A 21,106-nucleotide genomic window follows, 5' to 3' on the forward strand; every position below is an offset into this window, starting at 1 on the left:
ACCCCGCAACATTTTGTTTGTGAGTACCTGCAGGCAAAAAACTTTTGATGTTGTTAACTGGTGTGAGTTGTTGATAACGTTGTTATTTAGGAAAGTATTTTGATCAGATTTGAGTAGATGAATCGAGTTTTGGTTTGCAGTTTAATTCTTTAGAGTGTTTTTGGCATTGCCATGCTTTTTTCTCTTGTTTCGTATGTTAGGAGTTTTTGTCTCGTGTTTCACATTTGTTTCTGTTAGGGACGTTTAAGGTCCATGAGTATATTTTTTGGGTACTGCTCAACTCTGAAGTCAAGCAAACTGCTTGTGTCATTGTCTGAAATACTGTGTAACTGGCCGTCCTTGGTAGTGGGAAGAGTGGGGAGTCACAGCATGTTATGTCAAGGTTCCCCTTGACTGGGGACATATGAACTGAGCACAAGACTGTATGAGTAGAAGGGAAATACCATGACAGATATGTTAGAAATAAACAGTGGTGGAAAAGGCATCAGATTTTATATGTCAGTAAAAGTACTAATACTAATACTAATGTGAATATACTCTATTATGAGTAAAAGTCCTGCATTCAAAGTTTAACTTAAGGGTTCAGTGTGTCATATTTAGGGGGATTTAGTGGTGAGAATTGCAGATTGCAACCAGCTGAAACTAGCTCAACAACATGGCCAAACCAGTACCTGAATGTATTAAACTGTGTGGACCTTGAATTAATGACGAAGGAGAAATCTGGACCCTGTGATTGGATCTAACTGGCCTAATGCACACTCCTCTAGTGTCAGGCAGAATTTAGCCTTAATATTGAGATTATAATTAACAGGAGACAAAACTTTTTTCCAACTTAAATGCGTGAATATAAAAAACAACTCATTGAAACCTGTTGAGAAACGTTACAGTGCTTTTTATTCAGAAAAAGAATGCGCTCTCCACATTGCATTCATTTGTTTACAGGCAAGTGTTAACCTCTCAATATGGTGGCAACACTGATGTATTGCTGCAATGGTCTGACAGTCAATGCGGCGTCTACGCCTGTGCTGAAAACATGGACAGTTTTCAGGCAGGCTGGTCAGAAAATGTCTGTAAAAGCACACAGAACATTTCTCCTGTTAAATCCAAGTGTAAATATACATTTCCCCATCACGGCTGCTGTTTCCTGTCAGGTGTTTCCAGGTTTCACTGTTGAGTAGAAGGTCGGTGCAGCCTCCACATCTGTCAAGGAAAGACAAAAACTTTTAACATGCCAGGCACAGCACTGATTAGGTGGACAAAATAATAGAGACACTGTAACATATGTCACATGTAAGCTGAGGCCTTTATCACCAAAGAACAGTACCAGCATGCTCTCATTTCCAGGTTGTCAAATACAGAGGCATTGTCATGATCCTCTGTGTGCTTTATCGACGCCAGAGGCACCCTTTAACTTTTAAAGACACGCACCTGGTAAATCCCTCTGCCATATCTGACGCTGAGAGCAGAGAGAGAGTCTGTGTAGAGCGAGTGGCAGGATGTGGACAGGCCAGATGAAATAAGACTTTAACCTACTGTCATGCAGAACACTGTAGTTCATGTCGCATCTAAAAACAAAAGTGTTGTAGCATAACGTAATTTCCATGTGATGTCAACAAGAAGTTTTGTTTCCTAAACATAACCGTGACGGTTTCACAACATGAACCAGGTGGTCCAATGTGTTTCAGCTGTGTGACGTATTGATACTACCAGTAAACAGAGAACAAAGGAGTGTTTTAGAAGAACAGTATCAGGTTATTTTCAAAGAGAAAATAAAACGTTTGTCCATAACTCAAGTGACTGTGAAAGAAACCAGATAACAATATGTGCAGGCACAAAACAAAAAATAGAAACTAAAAATAAAAAGGATAGTTTAAATTGTAACAATGCGTCATATAAAGTTAATGTTTTTATATAAAATTTTAAATGAACTGTTATTAATTCAATCAGTGGATTCACAACAACTGCAACATAATTAGTAACTATCTGTATGACTGCCAGAGAGATAAACTGGGATAAAGTAAAATAAAATATTAAGAATAATCTATTAGATTAGAATCAAACAGTACCGGTTCACCCAATACGCACACTACGCGCGTTGCGTAGGGCCTCGCAAACCAATGGAGGCCCCGTTACCTCGGCAACGTTGACGCGGGGAGAAAAAAAAAAAAAAGACGAGGTGACCGTCCGCAGCGCGCGTGTGTCTCTCCGCATTCCCAGCGCACAAAAGGGACAGGCCACGATGAAGCGCAGTTTCCCTTCTGGATATGAAAAGAGGAAAAAGAAACTGCATGACAATGAGCTTCGGGAGCAGCAGTCAGGTAACTTCCCTCTCTGTGTGAGAGAGTGGGAGGGAAAGGGACACTTTTAATGGTGAGCTAACTATGTAGGTTGTATCAATACACATCCTTTTCTATTATGACTATATGTGATGTGTAAATGTGTCCATCTATCTATTGACCTTCAGTCTTTGTGCTCTTGTGTGTGTAGACGCTGTTACTTTGATTTAGATTACTTAGATTGTTTGTTTACACATTAAATTTGATTTGATTTGTTCTAATTTGTTCTGATTTTATTCTTAGTTAGACCAACAGGTGGCGTCGTGGTGACAGTGCAATATGTTTAAAGGGGGGATGAGTGGAAGCACTGCGGTGTCAGGTGCTGTTGAATTCAGTGAGGAGGGCCCCTTTGCAGAATTTTGCCTAGGGCCCCATAGAGGTCTGAACCGGCTCTGGAATCAAACAATAAAATATATATAAATATAATATATATTTTATATGGACCTATTTCTGAGTTTAAAATAAAGATTGATTGATTGATTGATTGATTGAAAATAAAAACAGAACTGTGCATGTAGAAGTAACACACAGACTTGACTAAATATATCTTAGTTACTTTCTACAGTCATAAAGTATTAATTGTTTGTTTTATAACCATAATATTTATCCTTCTATGTCAATGTTTTTGTTTTTCCTCATGGTTTTATCATATTGATGATGTCACTTCAGATCAATAAAAGTTAAAAATAGAAACTCAGTCAGTCTAATAATAGTAGGTGAGTCTCTGTGGTGATGCAGTTCAGGGTGGAGCCGCGATCTGGTGCCAAGTGTTTTGTCTGGTAACCTTGGTGATAGTTTTTATGACATCAAGTTGGACCAATGAGAGCGCAGGAAAAAAATGCGTGAGAGGGCAGAACTTCCGTTTCAGGCAGACATTAACAAACACACATGAGCCTGATGGGCGTAACATAACACATGACACAGTGGAAGAAATGAGTCATGTTGCAGTCGCTGATACTCAAACACACACACACACAGACACATAGACACAAAGACACGGGTAAGTTGACTGTTTTACAGTAGAAGAGCTGAAGTCTTACAGTTTAAATCTTATACGATTATTTAAGAGTAATTTTGTAGTTTTTTGTAATTATTTTTGGGAACAGGTAGATGAGAATGTATCTGAGTGTGGTTATTGTGTGTTTACCTCTGATCCTGTTTGGCTGCACTTCCTGTGTGATGGTGACATCAGTGTAGGGGACATCAGGGTCGACTTTACCTGCAGCGCAACACCTGTCACTGTGACATACCAACAGTTTTGTATCCACTTATTTTACGTAATTACTACTAAAATGAGAAAACCTGAAAACCTATTTCTGGTTCAATAAATCAAAGATGTGGACAAACTGTTCTGATTTCACCACAGACAGAAACAGATAATTTCTCTCAGCCATCATGGAATAGCATGATGTTGTGTATGAAAACCTTGATATTATCTTTCAGGGAAGTAAATTAGCAACATCAGCAAAATGCTGGTGAAAAAAGATTTGCTTCACTCACCAGCCAGAAAAGTTGCTGAGTTGCTGTTAGATTTTGGATTCCACCAGCCACAGTGGCAGGTGGACAAATGCTTTTAATTCCAACCCTGTCTATGGTCATCGTCAAATAGCCTGAAACATGCCGTCATTTGCTGATGAATAAAAACAATATACATTTACATACCCAAAATATTGCAACCTTTAATAATCTGTAAGTTTTCAAACAATCCATGTACATATACCTCTAAACAAAAATATATAAACTGTCATTGGGTCTGTCAGGCTGGAGAAATTTTCACAGTAATGTGACAAAATATTTAAAACCTATTGAATCTAATTTTAAGACTTTTAAGGACCTGTAAACTTCCTGTAGTCAAACATAATGTTAATCTGTTATTTTAGCAACCAGACTGCAGCTACAGTAGTTTGGAAAACAACAATATGGCACATTAACTGTTTCTCAGAGCACAAATGAGACAACAACCAGCACAACAACTGTGACCTTCTGTGTCTGTGTTCTATTCACTCGCTCTTTCTCTTGTCTGTACTGTTTCTTCCTGCTGTCTGTTGTGATGACTAGGCACCATTTTGGCTGCTGCCGAGGTCTGCTGTTTGAAATGGAGTTATGGGATGTTTAGGAGGTTTACCGTTCATCAGCATCGGCCGCACTCGCCTCAACTCAGCACCAACACCAAACTCTGTACTTCAGATGGTGGACCTCAGTAATATATACTGTATATCCACCCTGTGGTGCACATAGCCACGTGTGTTGTGCTAGTTGTGCCAGTGTGATGTGGTATTGTGTTGATTGCTGCCGTTCACCACACATAGGCTACAAATGCCATGATCAAAATAAACAACACACTAAATAAGGACAACTACACAGAGAGATATAACTAAAGCTATCATGCTACAGTCGTGGTAAATTGTAAGATAAGTTGACTAGCTTGCTTATTATGTGTATGGTGTTTATGACAGTGCACCTGCACAAGCTTTGGGGATGGAGTATGATTTGTAGATTTTGTTATAGCGATACGTCATCTTTGTGTGTTCGCAACAACCTTTTATTTTCAACTTTGAACATAAAATTTTATGTCAAAAAATTTTTTGGCAAACAATGTGACTCGCCAACATTGTCAGGACATGACTCAGAGTAATATGGAATATCATAAGAATGCCAAAATACACTGGAGGGAGGCTTTAAGGAAACAAATAGTGAACAGTGAATGGAGATTGTTGGTGGCTACCAGCCACACTGCTTTAATTTAAAGGGTAGTTTAATTATCAGCATCTATTAGGCATGAAGTTACCCTCAGAACTTAACTAAAATTATAACATGTTCTTCCTAAGGTCTAAGACAGTCCAAGAATATTAGTACACATCATAAACTCTGAAATCCAAAAACTAGAGTGCTAAAACTCAAGTTGGAGTCGTAGGTTAGAAAGTCTGTAGCTGCTCCATAGACATGATGATGGAAACTTTAATATTTTACATTTTGAATCATCAGATTCTGATTTATTGGTTGTGTAGGATGTGTTTTAAGCAGTTGCAGAGTTGCAGAGGTGTGAAGTGGCTGGTCTGAGCTTAGCCGGCTGATGGTGTCATCTGCAGCTCAGCTCATCTAACTGCCAGCAACTGGTTTGAGAATGTAAAGCATGTCGCCTGTTTCTCCAGCCAATCAGCTTGTAGTGAAGTCAAGTCAAAATGACCATAGATGGCGTGTTTACTGGCTGTGGCTCTCAGTTTTGCTGCTGCTGCTTGCTGTACAGTATGTGCCCCCCCCCCCCCAACTCACACATACATTGACATTGACTTGAAACCTGGAGTGTTATCACTTTTCTTGTGCTGCTTTAAGACGCCTTTCACAAGTATTTAAACCTTTGAATGTTGAGAAAATTGGAGCAATTTCTTTCAAAAATATGTGAAAAAGGGCAATGAGCAACTTGGTAAGAAATGTCCCACAAATTGAAAAAAAAAAAAAAAAAAAGAATGGAAAAACTATATTTATAATTATTACATTTTAAAATTATATTACATAATTATTGTATTTCTTCAGCACTCTTTCCAGGTCATTTCCTTTGTTTTTAACCTTTTTTCTTTCTTGCATTTAATTTTCTCTTTTTACTCATTTCTTGCTAATTTTTTAGGGCCTTTCTTCTTTCGTTGCTCATTGCCTTCTTCCCGTACTTTTAAAAGAAATCAGTTTGCTCACATTTCAAAAGGTTAATTGGCTTTGCCTGTTTATGTTATTGTGGCATATTTATTATGAACACAGTCCATCTGATGCTCGTTTTGTTTATAATTTTTACCGTTTCATCACTACTACAAATGCAGCTGTAGCCAGTATCTCACTACCACTATCCTCATTCATATTTTAACAAGCTACAAATTATGTTCACCCACAAAACAAACCTGAAAAGCTGCAAATTGGAACTGAAGTACAGAGAGTTGTTGCATGGAGATGATACACCATCTCATCTAGTTGCATTGGTGTGAACTGGCAGGTTTTTAGAACGTTGCAGAGCGGCGCACAGCTAGTAGTTGCCTGTTTCAGCTTGTCTCGTCACAAATCTTCGGTCTGAACTGGCCATTACAGGACGAAAAGGGTGTCCTATAAACATGTTTGGTTCCAAAAACTCAGTGTTGCAAACCAAACATGAGATGGAAAGCAGCGTGACGAACATTACTCCACCTACTGACATCATTTAAACTCAAAATATTTAACTGCTCTATTTAAAATGAATAGTAAGACTTCAAAGTATGTTTGCTTTAGCTTCAGCACTGAGGTCAGTGTTACGTGGGTGGACACACTTGCTGCCATTGAAAAGCAACTATTCAAACTACTGACACGCAAACATCTTCCAGGTCCAGCCTGTAGCTTTATGTGGCCTTCATCAGCAAAATGACTCTGTTAAGTCGTCATGGAGGTAGCTCAGTTTAAAATCAGCGAAAAGGTGTATCTTGTTCGTGGACCTTAAGATTAATGTTTTTAATGCACACCACCGTTTCCAAGTTCAAGAATAAACTTCTGCGCTCAGCACTTTCGGTGTACGACCTCCTCGACAGGATGCAAAATGTCATTTTATTGACATGAAAACAGGCTAACCTTTGTGGTTCCTCCAGAGGCACAGCAGCATCACACAGACCAGCGAGACCAGCGAGAGGCAGGCACCCACCACAGGAAGTATAATGTGTGTGATAGGGGAGTCAGGCAGCTCAGGACGGCTTCCTTCGAAACAGAAATACCACAGGTTGGCCTCAATGCAAACAAACTAATAGTTCAGTTTGCGTGGGTGGCAGGTTTTGTGCTAAGTTGCGTAAATCTCTGAGCCCATGCTGACTTTGAGCAACATTTTGCTCTCACCTCTGACAGTCAGCCAGCTGTCTGGTGATTCTCCAGCTCCAGAGATTCCGCACTTATAGAATCCTTCATCAAACAGAGAAACACTGTGGATGGTCATGTTTCCTGTAGAGCTGCTCCTGATGAAGACGCCATCTTTATAGAAGTCAGCTGTGAGATTGGGGAAAGTCGTCTTTGCTCTGCAGCTCAGAGTCACGGCATCTCCCACCATCACAGGAAGGACTGGGCTGTCCAAGATCACTGAACCAGCTGAGTGACAGAAAGACAGAAACGTCATTAGTGATGTCTGCACATGATCGTTTGAAGAGGACAGAACAACAGCAGTCAGACCAATGTGTTTCCTCCTTCTACATGCACCTGATCTCCGAACACATTGCCCTGTCACTCTGATGACAGTTTAGCCTCTGGGGTCAACGTTTGATACGTAAGGAGAACTGGATACTGAGGCCACATTTATTCCTCAGAAAGTTGTTCAGTGGTGCATGAAGCCACAAAAGATTTGATAACCAGGTATAAAACTACCCTGATCAGGCGCTCTAGCGTTTCCTTTAACTCTGCCTCTTAACCGCTCTGTCTCATCCTCACACACATAATAGATGGCAATAGGAAATAACTCTGGATTCAGCTATATCAGCTACACAATGTAAGTCTATGGAAAACAATTACATGGTTTGGCCACCTGTTGAAATTAACGTCAAGGCCTGGCTCCGTTCCTGGAGGCTTGGGGGTGCAAATTTGCTTTTTCTAGGATAGCAAAGGCTTGACTTGCCCCACACTGCATTAGTCTGCCTCTGATTGGCTTACCCTGACATCCTCACCCTAACCCTAACCAAACTCACTCCTCTCGCCTGAACCGTACCAATTCAACCAACGAAGGTAATGAGTACTAGCCAGTCAGAGGGAGAGTGGGGCAGGTCATGCCTTTGCTATCCTACGAAACTCAAATTCGCTTTGTTTTGGGGGTTCTGGGGGTCTCCACAAGGACTGTTTACCTGCATGCAACCAAAGCCTGCTCAAACATGAGTGGTCAATACTACTCAAACTACGAATGGAAACCAGAATGCATCTGATATCAAAGTCTTATCTCGTCTCCTACAGATTCATATGGACACATGGATGCAGAATCAGAGGTAGTCGAAGCTGTTGAAGACATCTGAACGCACAGTCGATGACCTAAACCTCTGTATGTCCAGTGTCTCACTGGAAGATATCCCGAGGAGACTGTTTTATCTCCTCTAAAGAGCCCCAGCTTGTCTTTTTGTTTAAACCCACCAGTCACAAAGATGTTGACGGTGTTGCTGCACTCTCCTGCTGCAGACTCACACCAGTACACTCCTGTGTCTAATGGGTAAAGGACATCAATGAAGCAGTGGGACTCATTCATATTATTCCAAGTTCCAGAACGCTCTCGGTTTACAGTTGTGTTCCTCTTAACTGTCCAGTCAGAAGAGTTTCCCTGCTGCTCACAGCTCAGAGAGACGGACTCGTACTGGAAGAACTGGGATCTGTCGGGAAGGACTCTCAGAGCGGCTGCACGAAACAGACAGATAAAGGGTTAACTGAGATGTTTATTGTCAGAGCATCTCAACAGAAAACGTTAGATTCTTCCTGAAGTGGAGCAGGAAAACGTGGCTGATGTGTGGACGCTCGGCAAGCTCGCCACCTTCACGTTTTCTTGTTTCCTTGTTTCATTGCGGATGTTATTTAGAACACTGTGTGAGGTTTCTCTGCAGCCGTCAATAACAACAACAGCAATGAAACTCTCTGCTGCATTCACTGTTGGGGTCAATGGGAAAAATGTAACATTCTTTTAAGTGTATTGTCGAGAATAGCAAATGAGCCTTTTCTGTTTGTCTAGAATGCAACGCTACAATATAAAGCTGATAGCATCTGCAGCTGCAGGAGACACAAAGCTTCACATGTCGCCCACAAAAAAAACATTAAAAAAAGTAGCTGCCAATTTTAAAGATGAAGCTGCATCGTCATCACTGCTTAAAGATAAATATCTGTTTTTTTGCGGCTGTGGTGAGTTTTTGTTTCCTGATCAACTTGTGTATGCTTCATGTTAACACAAGTGTAATCATTTAGTATTTACTTGGTCATTAGTAGGAAAGTATTTTTACACTAATAAAATAAAATAATGTAGTATTAAGATAAGAAGAACTTTATTTACCCCGAGGGAGACTGTTGCAGCAGCTACGGTGCAGTGTAAGAGAGAGTGTAAATATAAAACCATTAAGAAACAAACATCCAAAATTTGCATAATGCTAAAAATATAATCAAGGTTAACGGCACGGCTCCTAAGTTGCTCATATCTCAGTGCTTCTTGGCGAGTCACAAATAGATATGTCTGAGAAAAGTATCAACTGCCTGAGTTTCAAGTACTTAAATACAGTGCAGTCATTGAAAATGTAAAATTTTCAATTTAACATTCAGATACTAACACTGATTTTGTTCAGAAACAAGATGCGGTAAAAATTTTAGAAGTAACACACATTAAGTACTCACCCACGACAGCGCACAGAGTTGTTATCGCCATGATGCTTGACTGCAGACTGACAGACTCGGGGGCTGTATCACACCTAAAACTGGAGTGTGTACCATCGAGGCCACAGCATCCTGTTATTATGTCAACTCCCCTAACACCTCAAATGTCAAAAAGACTGTCCCTGGCCTCCTTTTACTCTTCTGACAACCTGGAATGTGTTTTTATTTGTTGTTTTAAACAACCTGTAAATCAACTAGTGTGCAACATTTCAGAAGACACAGACCGACAAGACATGACACGATACGATATGACACGACACGACACGACACGACACAAAATGACACGAAGGGCTTAAGGGAAGTGGAACTACTAATCAAACGTGATGAGAGGATCACCATGACCGAGTCGAGCCATGCTGTGTATCATTAGGACCACTTCCCCCTTTCACTTCCCGTCGTTGACTTTCACTCACTATTACGTAATGACCTGACACGTTCCACCCAGACCAAGTGCAGACCAAGCGCGTCACTCCTCATGGCAATGACACTCCCTTGATGGTAGTGTCCCCCCCAATAATGCTTCGTGTCACACCGCAAAAACTGCTCAGAAAGGGCCCAAGGAACATGACAAAGAGCTCAAGGCACTGCCCTGGCCTCCAAGGTCTCCACATCTCAATTTGATCAAGCACCTGTGGGACATACTGGTACCCCACTTCACAACCTGCAGGGCTCAAAGGATCCACAACCCCAGTGCCAAACACCACAGGACACCCCCAGACATCCTGTATGACTCAACGGGTCAGAGGCAGGTCAGATCTAAAGGGGGCCCACAGTTTTGATTGAGATTGGTGATCAATCAGATTGGGATGTGGGGAATTCTGAGGCCAGGTCGACGTCTCTGTCACATTCCTCGGGCCATTCCTAAACAGTTCTTGTAGGATCATTGCTGCCTGCATTGCTATGATGGGGTGTACTTGGTGCACAGCGGTGTTTGGGTGGGCCGTGCATGTCAAGTGGCATCCACCTGGACCAAAGTTTTCCCTGCAGAACATTACACTGTAACATGGTGATCAATGTTATTCACGCCACCTGTCAGTGGTTTTATTGTATTGTATTTTTGGGTGCTTTATGATTAGGCCACCACGCTGGTTTGTGTGGAAACATGGATATCTTTACAGGAACAATGCTACATTTTTATTTTGGACTAACAGAATTAATTTGTATTATTACATAAAGTAATTATTCATCATTAACAGCACTTGAACTAATATTTTATTCCTATATATTTAATGTGGACCTTTAAGTTGCTATTTTGTGTCTCCTCACGTGAGAGAGTCACTATGGTTCCTACCTGACATTGTGTTTCAGGGGACGGATATTGGTGTGACACATTCACATGCTGCATTGGAGTGCAGCTGGGTGTACTTTGGAGCTTTTGTATTTTTTCCTTAACCATCTCTTTGTACTGATTTACTTTTTATTTAATATATATAACTGTCCCTGAAATATTTGATATACTCTTATGTAGTGTCACCAGTGTGCTGATTGTTATTGTATACCTTGAAGTTTTGTACATTTAAATTGTTCACTAAAAAATAAAAACTTTGGGGCTTTTGGGACTTTTTTTCAATATTGGTTGACTGATATTGATCAAAATAGGATGATTCTGAATCACAAAGCTGTAAAGTTTAATTACTTTGGCAAAATGTTTTATTCAATTTTTTTTACTTATGTACTTCCTGCATTTCTAAATGAGACAATCTTGTACAAAAATATGTAAAATATGCTGTAAAATCAGAAAGGCCCTGTGTCTTTAAGAATGACCACTTGTATATTGTTTTAATTAAATTAAATTTTAATTGTATTTATTTTTTGTGTCTTTCATTATTATCTATTTCTGTCCTGTAGTTAGCTCAGTTATTTTAACAAAGTAATATGTATTCAGATGTCATATGAAGTGCCTTTTTTGACTGTAAATAGCCTAAAATAAAAATATCTTTAAAATAAAAAACAAACACTGTGGGCTCTGGGATCTGTTGGCCGTGACACAGCAGGTATTTCACCATTTAATAAGAAAAATAAGGGAACTTTACATGAATCATACATGTATAAATAAACAGTAAGTCATAGCCTTATAAAAAGTCGCTCGGTGAGTCATTGCTCTTCTAGGAGCTGGAAGTCAAATAAAATTCTGCTGGCTGATGTAACTGTGAAAGCTGGAACGGCAATTTTAATTTTCTGTTCTGAATGTTCACAGAAAGACCCAGAAAATTCCGTAAAGTTCGGTGTTACTTGACGGAAGAAAAAAAGAGAAAACAATGTAACCAGGGAAACCAGTCTGTGTGGTTTGTATTGGAAAAGCCCTTACATAGTGAAACGTGATGACGTAGGAGGCGTAACTTCATAGACGTAACTAACCGACATGTTTTGACATGCCCGCACACAGTCCCACACCACAGTCACTCAGTGAGCACCAGACGGAGAGCACCACAGCCGGAGAGCACCACAGCCCGCAGTCCTCAGTCTTTCTCCCGGGTCTTCTAATGGTTCACATCACAGACTTCATGCTCGGCTTCACTGTTCCTCTCTTGACTTTCTTGGTACTCTTCACTACGGCAGCCCGGACGGACGTTGATTGTAAGTTTATGTGTTTCGCTACTTTAAGCTAGTTAGCTAACTTTGTCATTCATTCATAGCTCAGCCGGAGCAGTAGCTGTTAGCTTCACGCTACACCCGTTGAGACTTGTGATGACAGTCTTACCCATAAACTGTCGGGTGAATTGAACTGACTCGTTATATTCAGTGTGGCTTTTCTGTAACTTTTATAAAACGGTTACAATCGTAACTAACGTTAGTTTAACAAACTTCTGGCTGCTCTAAAATGAATATTTGATCAGTTACTCATGTGGTTTTGCTTCAGTAGAGCAAAAAATAAAAAAATAGCCAGACTTATGTCTCTCTGTCTTATGTCACCTCTTTGTGTTATTTCAGATTTTTACATTTACATTATAATAATTTTGAATATAGCCTCAGGTTGAACAGGAAAGGAGCACTTAATTCCTAATTTTTTTATTTTTTTTTTTACACACCCTGTTAGTCTCTGTCATGATATTCTCAGGGTTAAAATCCTTCTTTTTTTTGCTGTGTAATTCTTGAAATATTTGCACGTGCTTTGCTGATATGACTCAGGACATACCTCGTGATTACTGGGCAAGGTGGCCCACTCAATAAATGACTCACAGAGGGAAATCAACCCAGGAGCCCACTGTCCCCGAGGTGGGGTTGACATATAATGACTCCAGACAAAGTCATGAAACAATTTCCTGGATGAGCGTGACAACCTTGATCAGTCAAACTATCTTCTGAGATGACTGATATCAGTCCATCTGTTTGGTCATGGAGATACAGATTTAAATAATGTGACGTAACAGATGGCGGCAGGATGTTGTTTTTCAAAGTTCAAATTTTGGCACTCATTCGACAATTCATGCCTCTGATAAGCGAGACTGTTAATCTGTTGTCTGGGATTATAAGACTCTAATTGTACCTCATTCACACACAATGCATAGGCTACGCACAAATCTATGCTTAAACCGTGCTTACAAATATTTTAGGCCAGCTGCGTTCACATGGGACCAGGTAGAGGGCAAACCAGATGCCATTTTAGTGGACCAGAGCAGGAGGGTAACATAAGGTGAGGCTGGCAGAGAATACCAGCAATGGTAATGGTAGATAGCATTACAATTCAAAGTTAAAATATTTGAACTTTTTTGCCTTTTTTTCCACAACGTAATTTCCAACGGGATGTGATGTAGCTCCTTCAAACAAGGAGAAAGCACGGGGTGATGTGGACAATTACTTACATGAAGTAATAGACACCCAATAACTTGATCTAATATACAGTATTGTATTCCATTCTCTGTGTTGGGACCAGACCTTGTAACAGGTCACCAATCATCAGGAACCTGTAGTTCGAAGTATCAAAATAGCTATCAGAAATAATTATTATTAATTATGTTAAATAATGAGACCTAACTTACATTAAATCAGCTCGTGTGGCACTTGTATTGTAATTGGCATTTTAACTATTCTCCAGACCCCATGATGGAAATACTTGTTAGTTGCAGCCTGAGTTTCAAAATTCCAGCTTCCTTATTAGCACTGCTGTTGTAAAACACACATTACATTATACTGGTCCTGGAAATTTGGTCTTGACACAACACTGCTGCTACTGCAAGTTTCAAACTCTTTTCAGAAGGTTTAAATTTCCCCTCTGTGATTTCCAGCTCAGCCTCAGGTGATTGGATCCCTTGAGCCAATCGTTGCTGTTCTGGGCGATGATGTCATCCTGCCGTGCCACCTGGAGCCCAAATTCAACGTGCAGCGTCTGACGGTAGAATGGTCGAAGCCCGACCTCAAGCCGGACCCCTTGGATCCGCTGAGCCGGGTCGAGTACGTGCACCTTTACAGGGACCGACAAGAAGTCCCGGACATGAAGATCCAGTCGTACCTCAGGAGGACGGCTCTGTTCACTGACGAGCTGAGAGAGGGAAACATTTCGCTGAAGATCATGAACGTGACGCTCGCAGATGCGGGCAGATACAGATGTTTCATCCCCAAGTTAAAAAGCAGAGTGAAGGAGTCAGTTATTTACCTTACTGTTGGTGAGTAACTTTGTGTAGATGTTTTTAAGTGTAGACTCTTGTTTCATCAAAATCAATGGAGGGATTTAAGAATTGTTTTGTCAACAACTTATGCAACCTGTCATTGTTTTCTCTTTAATATTGTGCTGTAAATCATCACGTATCTTTTCTTTTTTCAGTCCCAAAATCTGTTACAACAACAGAGACACCGCTGCATCCCCAGACTCCAGATCCAAATGAGACGGATGTTAAAGGTGAGAAAATGGTCCCAAACGTTTAAATTCTCTCGTCAGCTTTATTATTGCTTTGCGTTAAAGAAGACGCTGTATCCTGCTCATATTCATCTATCTGCTGTATTCCAGTTGCTGACTGCTTTTTTTTTTTTCACCTCAGGTGGTCGGAGCAATCATGGTTTGTGGATCTCTATGGGGGTCGCCTGCGTCTCGCTGATCCTGGGCAGTGGAGTCGTTGGATATTTATTGAAACACAGGCGTGAAAAACAAAATGTAAGTTACAATATATTGTTGCCTCTTGTTGTGTAAATCATACCAGACTTTTTTAGGTTTTATTATTAATATTAAACTTGTGTTTCTTGTCCCTCCAGCATACAAAGTATGACATGGCCTCAACCATAGCCCTTCCAGCCTAGGTGCCTTGCTCAAAGACACGTTTGAGGTATTTGTTAATGGAGATCAGAGCGAGGATTTAAATCAGCAGCATATCTGATGGGACCAGCAGCAGAGAGATCTCCTTGATGGATACAGATTATCATCGGGACAGAATGCACAGTCTGATTTGAAGGTGACCGTCAATGGCCTTTGACGACTGTATGATTCGCTGGAGGAATCCGATCCCTGTGAAAACAGGCGAATTCAAAAGCAACACCTGATGAAATCTTCCTGAGCATGTTTGGTCAAAAGAAGTCCAGCCCGCAGAAGAACTGTGCCAAAACCTTGAAATCTATTTTGGACTCATCACGATCAGCGACAGGATCGCTGTGACTGAAGACTTTTGTTTTCTGTTAAAAGAAAGAAGCCAGACTTAGGCCAGCAATACTTTTTTTGGACTATCTTTTCGTGAAGATGATAGCTATGGCATTTCACCTGACCTCAAAGACAGCCATGACGGATGGAAAGGATGACGACAAGTTTGTTTCGTCATCGTCTGCCCTTCCAAAGGAGGATAATTGTGAGTGAAATACTTCATTCGCAAACAGACTTTTTTAGGCCTGTTGTTGTAGTAACCTCCATGACATTGTAGTAACCTCCATGACATTTTGCTACGAGCTGGTTGCACCAGTTGTTTGTAACTTAGCCTAGTCACTAAATAAAAACAGTTTGCACCTTACAAAGTACGTCTATCACAAAAATGATGCGTCACACACACACACCACCGCCCATCCAGACCACTCTTTTCTGGGCGATAGTGTGAGCAAGCAAGGTGTGTGTTTATGTATCTGCTGGGCTCCAGACCGCAACTATTTAGTGGCATTTTGCGACCATGGAGCACCCGTGCAACTTGCAAATACTATTAATGCATGAACTGGAGAGCTGTTAGTTTATTCACTGTGAGCAGGAAGTAAACTATCAGTGTTAAAGCCACTACAGTAACAGCTTAACCTAATTTGTTTAACAATAGTTTGAGCAGTTGAGACGCATGTTTTTGAATCTTCCGGGCTCCAGACTGCAAATATGTAGTGGCATTTTGCGACCATGGAGCACCAGTGCAACTTGCAAATATGAATGTATAAACTTGAGAACTGTTAGTTTACTTCCTGCTCACATTGAATACATCCTCACGGTTTAACTTAACTCCAACTGCTAACAACAACTGTTGACCAGAACCTTCAAGTTCACATCAAAAACATCAACGCTTCCTACCAGAGACGAGGTGCCGCTTTACTTACTTTACTTGAATTATTTTTATAACAGTACTTTAATGTTATTATGTAACACTAGCTACTTTATTTAAATCTATTGTACCAATATGTTATTTAGCACTTCAGCACTTCATTTTAGTTGTCTACGATAGTAAAGATGAATTTCAAAATATCACGATATACACTGTGTATCATGATTTAGCCTAAAAATATTGTGATATCATTTATAGCCAATATTGCTCCGCCCTGCAACCACTAATCTCCAGGTGTAACGTTAGCTTGCTAATATCTTACCTGAGTTAAGAATAAGGTTAACACACAGTGTTTCCCACAGGACAGGAATCTATTTGTGGTGGTGTGGTCCTGGGGGGGGCATCCAACGTCAGAGTTAATTACTAACGAGCAGAACCACACGGCCGGGCTCCACTGGCTGCAAACCTACGTCACGTCAGCGTAGCGTCGCAGCGTATTCGTTTGGGCTCCACTGACTGCGTACGGAAGCGACACGTAGAGAAGCCAGCGGGGTTGTTTACTGTTTGCCAAGCCGAGAGGCTGCATGTAGGCTGCATGAAATGTTAAAGCATTTTCCACCTAAGTTATTACATATATTTGAGTTATCTACAAGTTTACTGTACTGTTTGTCATCTACTCGCTTTCAAATGTCCGCCACGGACATTTACACAATGTCACGGATAAACATGGGTAAATGCATGGAAAAAAAATCATCACATATCACCTCTGATAATGGTTTATTCATTTAAAAACACATTGTGCTCGTTTAGCACACCATTTCATATAGTTTTTATCTGCTGGAGGGTCGCGTAGGGGAGCGTAGCGCGACAAAAATACAAGAGCCGCGTAAAATAGAGAGTTGTCGCGCGACAGACGGGGGTTGTCACGCCGCTCCCGTTGCCGGTGGAGCCGCTGTAATTGATTAACGCGGGTGAGCTGCTACGGGACTCGCGCTGCAGTTAACATTACTAACAGCGTGAGTTAATGTCTCTGCACATGTTGAGCTTCCACCTATGTTAATACAGACACAGGCTAATAAAACAGCTAATATAACATGATGAGTTAGAGTTGTTCGGACCACTTTTGGACTTGTTTGCCCACATATTTGTACCGAGAGGTCTTTGGATCCGCTCTGCTACTACGTCTGCTTCTTCTTCTTCTGGCGGACCAGCTGCGTTAAGTGCGTCTTTAGGATGCATACCGCCACCTATTGCACCGGAATTGTAACGACAAGCTACATTCACAGACACTGAGTCCCATTATAATGTGTTTATGAGCGAGGTCGAACAGGTAGCGCCAAAAGCAGAAAAATCTATATGTGGCGGAGATAATTTATTCGTGGCGCACCGCCACAGATAAATGAATGTATGGGAAACACTGACACATGAGCAAATGTGGGCGACTGATCGTCATCTAACGAGGCGATATTCATGATGAGCGTGGGCAGTGCCTGATGTGACGCACACAAATTTTTTTTTTTTTGCAGAACTACCTCTCTAAAGCATGATGTTATCTGTGCATATTCCATTTTCTTATATTCCATGCCTGTCTCCTGACTCGCTGTCAGCCAGGCAGCATCTCTCATGTGCGGCACTTTGTATTTTTTAGGACCAAAATCGTAAAAATGTCTGCTTAGGAAAGAGTCCGACTCATTGTCATGGACAGAATTTTGTAAGTTTTCCATGACTTTCCAAGGACCCTTTATGGCATTTCCATGACCATTCAGAATGTATCACATGACCAGAACTGTAAGGTACACTTTTGTTTCTTAACATGAAAGGTTATCCACGGATGATTACTGTAAAAAATTTATTACATACAACAAAATTCCAGGACTTTTCCAAAACATTTTAAGGGTTTTACCAACTCTGCAACTTTTAAAACAAGATTGCTGATGCTGTCTATGACCGCGGCAACCCTGTTAGCATCATCAGATAATTTCCTCTCATGTTATAGTGTATGAATGCAGCAAACTCTGAAACACATGTACTTTATTTCTTCGTATATGCCAACATAAGCTAAACCAAAGTAATACACAGAATAAAAAAAGATTAATCTGTTGCGCCTGTGAAACTGTTATTTTCCGAGGTTGTGCTAAGTTGTCTGGCATTTCCAAGCAATTGATCAACACATTGCCAAATTCTTTCCTGAGCTAAGACGTTTAATGGTGCAACTTGATTTAGCAAATCACTGAATATCTGGTGCAACCCAATCAATTAGACTGATTATAAATCACAGTTAATAGTGTTACAACAGTGGCTATGTTTACATGCACACTAATATTCAGCTGTTATTTCAAATTTAAACAGCAATATTCCATGTCGATATAAAGAATTAGGGTTTTTATTTCTGGCCAAATTCTGGCACAAGTGACAGCCGTTCCACTTTTCCATATTTTGGTGTGATAAACGACTTGTTGTGACACGTTAATCAGAGTGCGCACGGCTGCATGTAAATGTAAATTTTAGTTTGATATTCATTTTCATTAGTCGGTATGTTGTCTTTTTTGGAAAAAGGGCAAAAACTGAAATATATTGTGCATGTGAACATAATCAGTGTGATTTAAAAGAGGGTGGTGTGTCTGACGTTTATTAATTTATGTTTGAATAATAACTGATTTGAGGTCACCCCGCCTTGTTTCATGTGTCAGTGTGACTGAATGTGAGCCCACAGTGAGGGTGTGTGACCGGGTGTGTCCTAAATTGAAAAATGATGAAATGATAGACTTCAAACGGCAATTTTCTGGCACACATGATTCTTTAAGATTAAGAAATAGCTCAGCTGAAGTTGAAGCGATCTCCATGCTGTTGACATCTACTGTGAACGTGCCTTTGAGCAGGGCACCGAGCTCTCACTATAGTACTATGTGTTCATTGTTGCACTGTTATGTCCAATATTTAAAAAAAAAAATGTCCAAAAAAGTTTGGATGTGTTTTTCTGTACCTCTTGCACTTTGAATCAGTTTATAAGACTGACCTCTGCTATGTTAATGTGTTTAAGCACTGAATTAAAATCTGAAGAAAAAAAGCGGATTAAATGTTACTGTTTCAGGGATATTACGATGCAGTGCAGTATTTAGAGTTTTTACATCAAAGTATTGTATGCTTCAATGTTTAAGTGAACACAGGGTACAAGAGACCGAATAAACTATATTTCTAAAATAACTACAGTGTGTTGTCTTTAATCTTTCTGCTCTCGCTTTGCATGAAGGTGGAGTTCAGTGTCACACCCTCCTATCTGTCTGTCTGCATTTGTTTGTCAGTTAAGAGATACCACACTCTGACCTGGCCTTGTTGAGGTCAGCTCAACGGCTGACTTTAAAAATGTTGGCCGTAATGATAAGTTCAAGACGCCGTGTTCACCCTTGTGAAGTGTCTTTGAGTGACAGCCATCAGGGCAGCTTATCTCTCAGCTGACCTTTGTCTGGCGTTCAAGGTGTTGGAGCCAAAACAGATCTGTGAATTGTTGCATCTTGACTTCATACGAAAGAAGACTGGGGGCCGGCTTTAGAAACAGGGACTAGAACATTACATGGCTTTAAATAAAATGATCACAACACTAAGACATGCAGAAAAATGCAGCAGTGATGACTTTAACAGCCTCTATCAGCAGAGGGATCATACTAACAGTGACACAGTCAGCAGGTCATTTCTTTTCCACTGTGTGTCCACACCTTACACGCTCACAGAAGGGCGTGTCTGTGACAACCAATCACACCTGTTAAAAAACTGCATCACACCTAGCATCAGGGTCGACCACACCTCCTCACTAAGATGAAAATGTCCTGTCTTTGCTCAGAGTTGCTCTGAGAAATGTCCTAAATCACTCCTAAGCTAGGACTCCTTACCAGAAGTTTGAAAGCTACGCTAGGAGCTCTCTGAGAGGAAGAAAAATGGTGGTATACCAGACAATGATCACACACACACACACACACACACACACATAAAGCAAAGACTGTAATGGTAAGGACTAAAATTATAACAGCACTCATGAAAAATGGGAACTGAGGAAACGCTATCATAAGCGGGGAAACACCAGAGGCAGGTGAAAACTCCGAATAGAAAACAAATTTCGATCCATCAATAAATAAGTAGATAAATAAGTTGAAATAAATAACAAAATAGCTAACAAACAAACAAACAAAAAAAAACCAACATAAAAAATAAAGACACAATAATAATAAAAACAAAATAAAATAAAATGGACTAAAAATGAAATAAAATAAGATAAAATTAAATTAACTAATATGATTTAAAAATGAGATGAAATGAAATAAAATGAACCAAAAATAAAATGAAATAAAATTATTTAAAATTGAAATAAAATGAACTAAAATAAAATGCACTAAAATGAACTGAAAATGAAATAAAATAAAATGAAATAAAATTAACTAAAAATGAATTAAATATAAATAAATTAAAATACAATGAACTTAAATAAAATGAACTAAAAATAAAATAAAATGAACTAAAAATAAAATTAAGTAAAATGAACTAAAAATAAAATGAAGTAAAATGAACTAAAAATGAAATAAAATAAAATATAATTGACTAAATCTAAATAAAATAAAATTGACTAAAACTGAAATAAAATAAAATGAACTAAAAATAAAACAAAATGCAGTTCAATTAAAAGCCAGGCAAAAAAGGTAGGTCTTGAGTTTTCCTTTAAAATACAGAATATTCCACTGTCTGTCAGTCTTTATTCTGTTTTTATTCTGAGGATCACAGGAGTTCATTTGTGCTTCTAACAGTGTTCATTTTTCAGAGGAAAGAAATCTGAACAGGTTGGAAGAGTCAGTGCACAGTGAGTGTGTACTCCCCTCCAAATCTGCTGTACCATCCGTAAGTGAGGCTGCTGCCACCACATCTCAGCAGGAAACAATCAAGAAGACCATGCATGAAAAGTTA

The 21,106-nt window shown here is 39.9% G+C and overlaps 2 protein-coding genes across 7 annotated transcripts; one reads left to right on the plus strand and one right to left on the minus strand.

Annotated features, from left to right (window-relative positions):
* Positions 1–834: 834 nt before the first annotated feature.
* Positions 835–10,953, minus strand: LOC125884181 (uncharacterized). Of its 6 annotated transcripts, none has more exons than XR_007448658.1 (6): positions 9,684–10,953; positions 8,448–8,705; positions 7,179–7,424; positions 6,921–7,043; positions 1,325–3,555; positions 835–1,200 (listed from the first exon to the last, which is right to left on the minus strand). XR_007448658.1 is itself a non-coding variant. In XM_049569021.1 (6 exons), the coding sequence occupies exons 1-6, from the start codon at positions 9,712–9,714 to the stop codon at positions 1,148–1,150; spliced, it is 783 nt and encodes a 260-aa protein (XP_049424978.1). In that variant the 5' UTR covers positions 9,715–10,953; the 3' UTR covers positions 859–1,147. The 6 variants fall into 6 exon arrangements, 3 of the variants coding, with proteins under 3 accessions (XP_049424978.1, XP_049424977.1, XP_049424980.1); XR_007448657.1 differs by having other exon boundaries at positions 838–1,200; positions 1,429–3,555; XR_007448659.1 differs by having other exon boundaries at positions 838–1,200; positions 1,429–3,575.
* Positions 3,325–19,360, plus strand: LOC125884183 (myelin-oligodendrocyte glycoprotein-like). Its single transcript, XM_049569028.1, has 6 exons — positions 3,325–3,336; positions 12,109–12,299; positions 13,949–14,326; positions 14,485–14,559; positions 14,699–14,811; positions 14,910–19,360. Exons 2-6 carry the CDS (start codon positions 12,206–12,208, stop codon positions 14,952–14,954), a joined length of 705 nt encoding a protein of 234 aa, XP_049424985.1. The 5' UTR covers positions 3,325–3,336; positions 12,109–12,205; the 3' UTR covers positions 14,955–19,360.
* The last annotated feature ends 1,746 nt before the right edge of the window (positions 19,361–21,106 follow it).

Source organism: Epinephelus fuscoguttatus, linkage group LG23 (assembly GCF_011397635.1).
Source record: "Epinephelus fuscoguttatus linkage group LG23, E.fuscoguttatus.final_Chr_v1".
Taxonomy (NCBI): Eukaryota; Metazoa; Chordata; class Actinopteri; order Perciformes; family Serranidae; genus Epinephelus; species Epinephelus fuscoguttatus.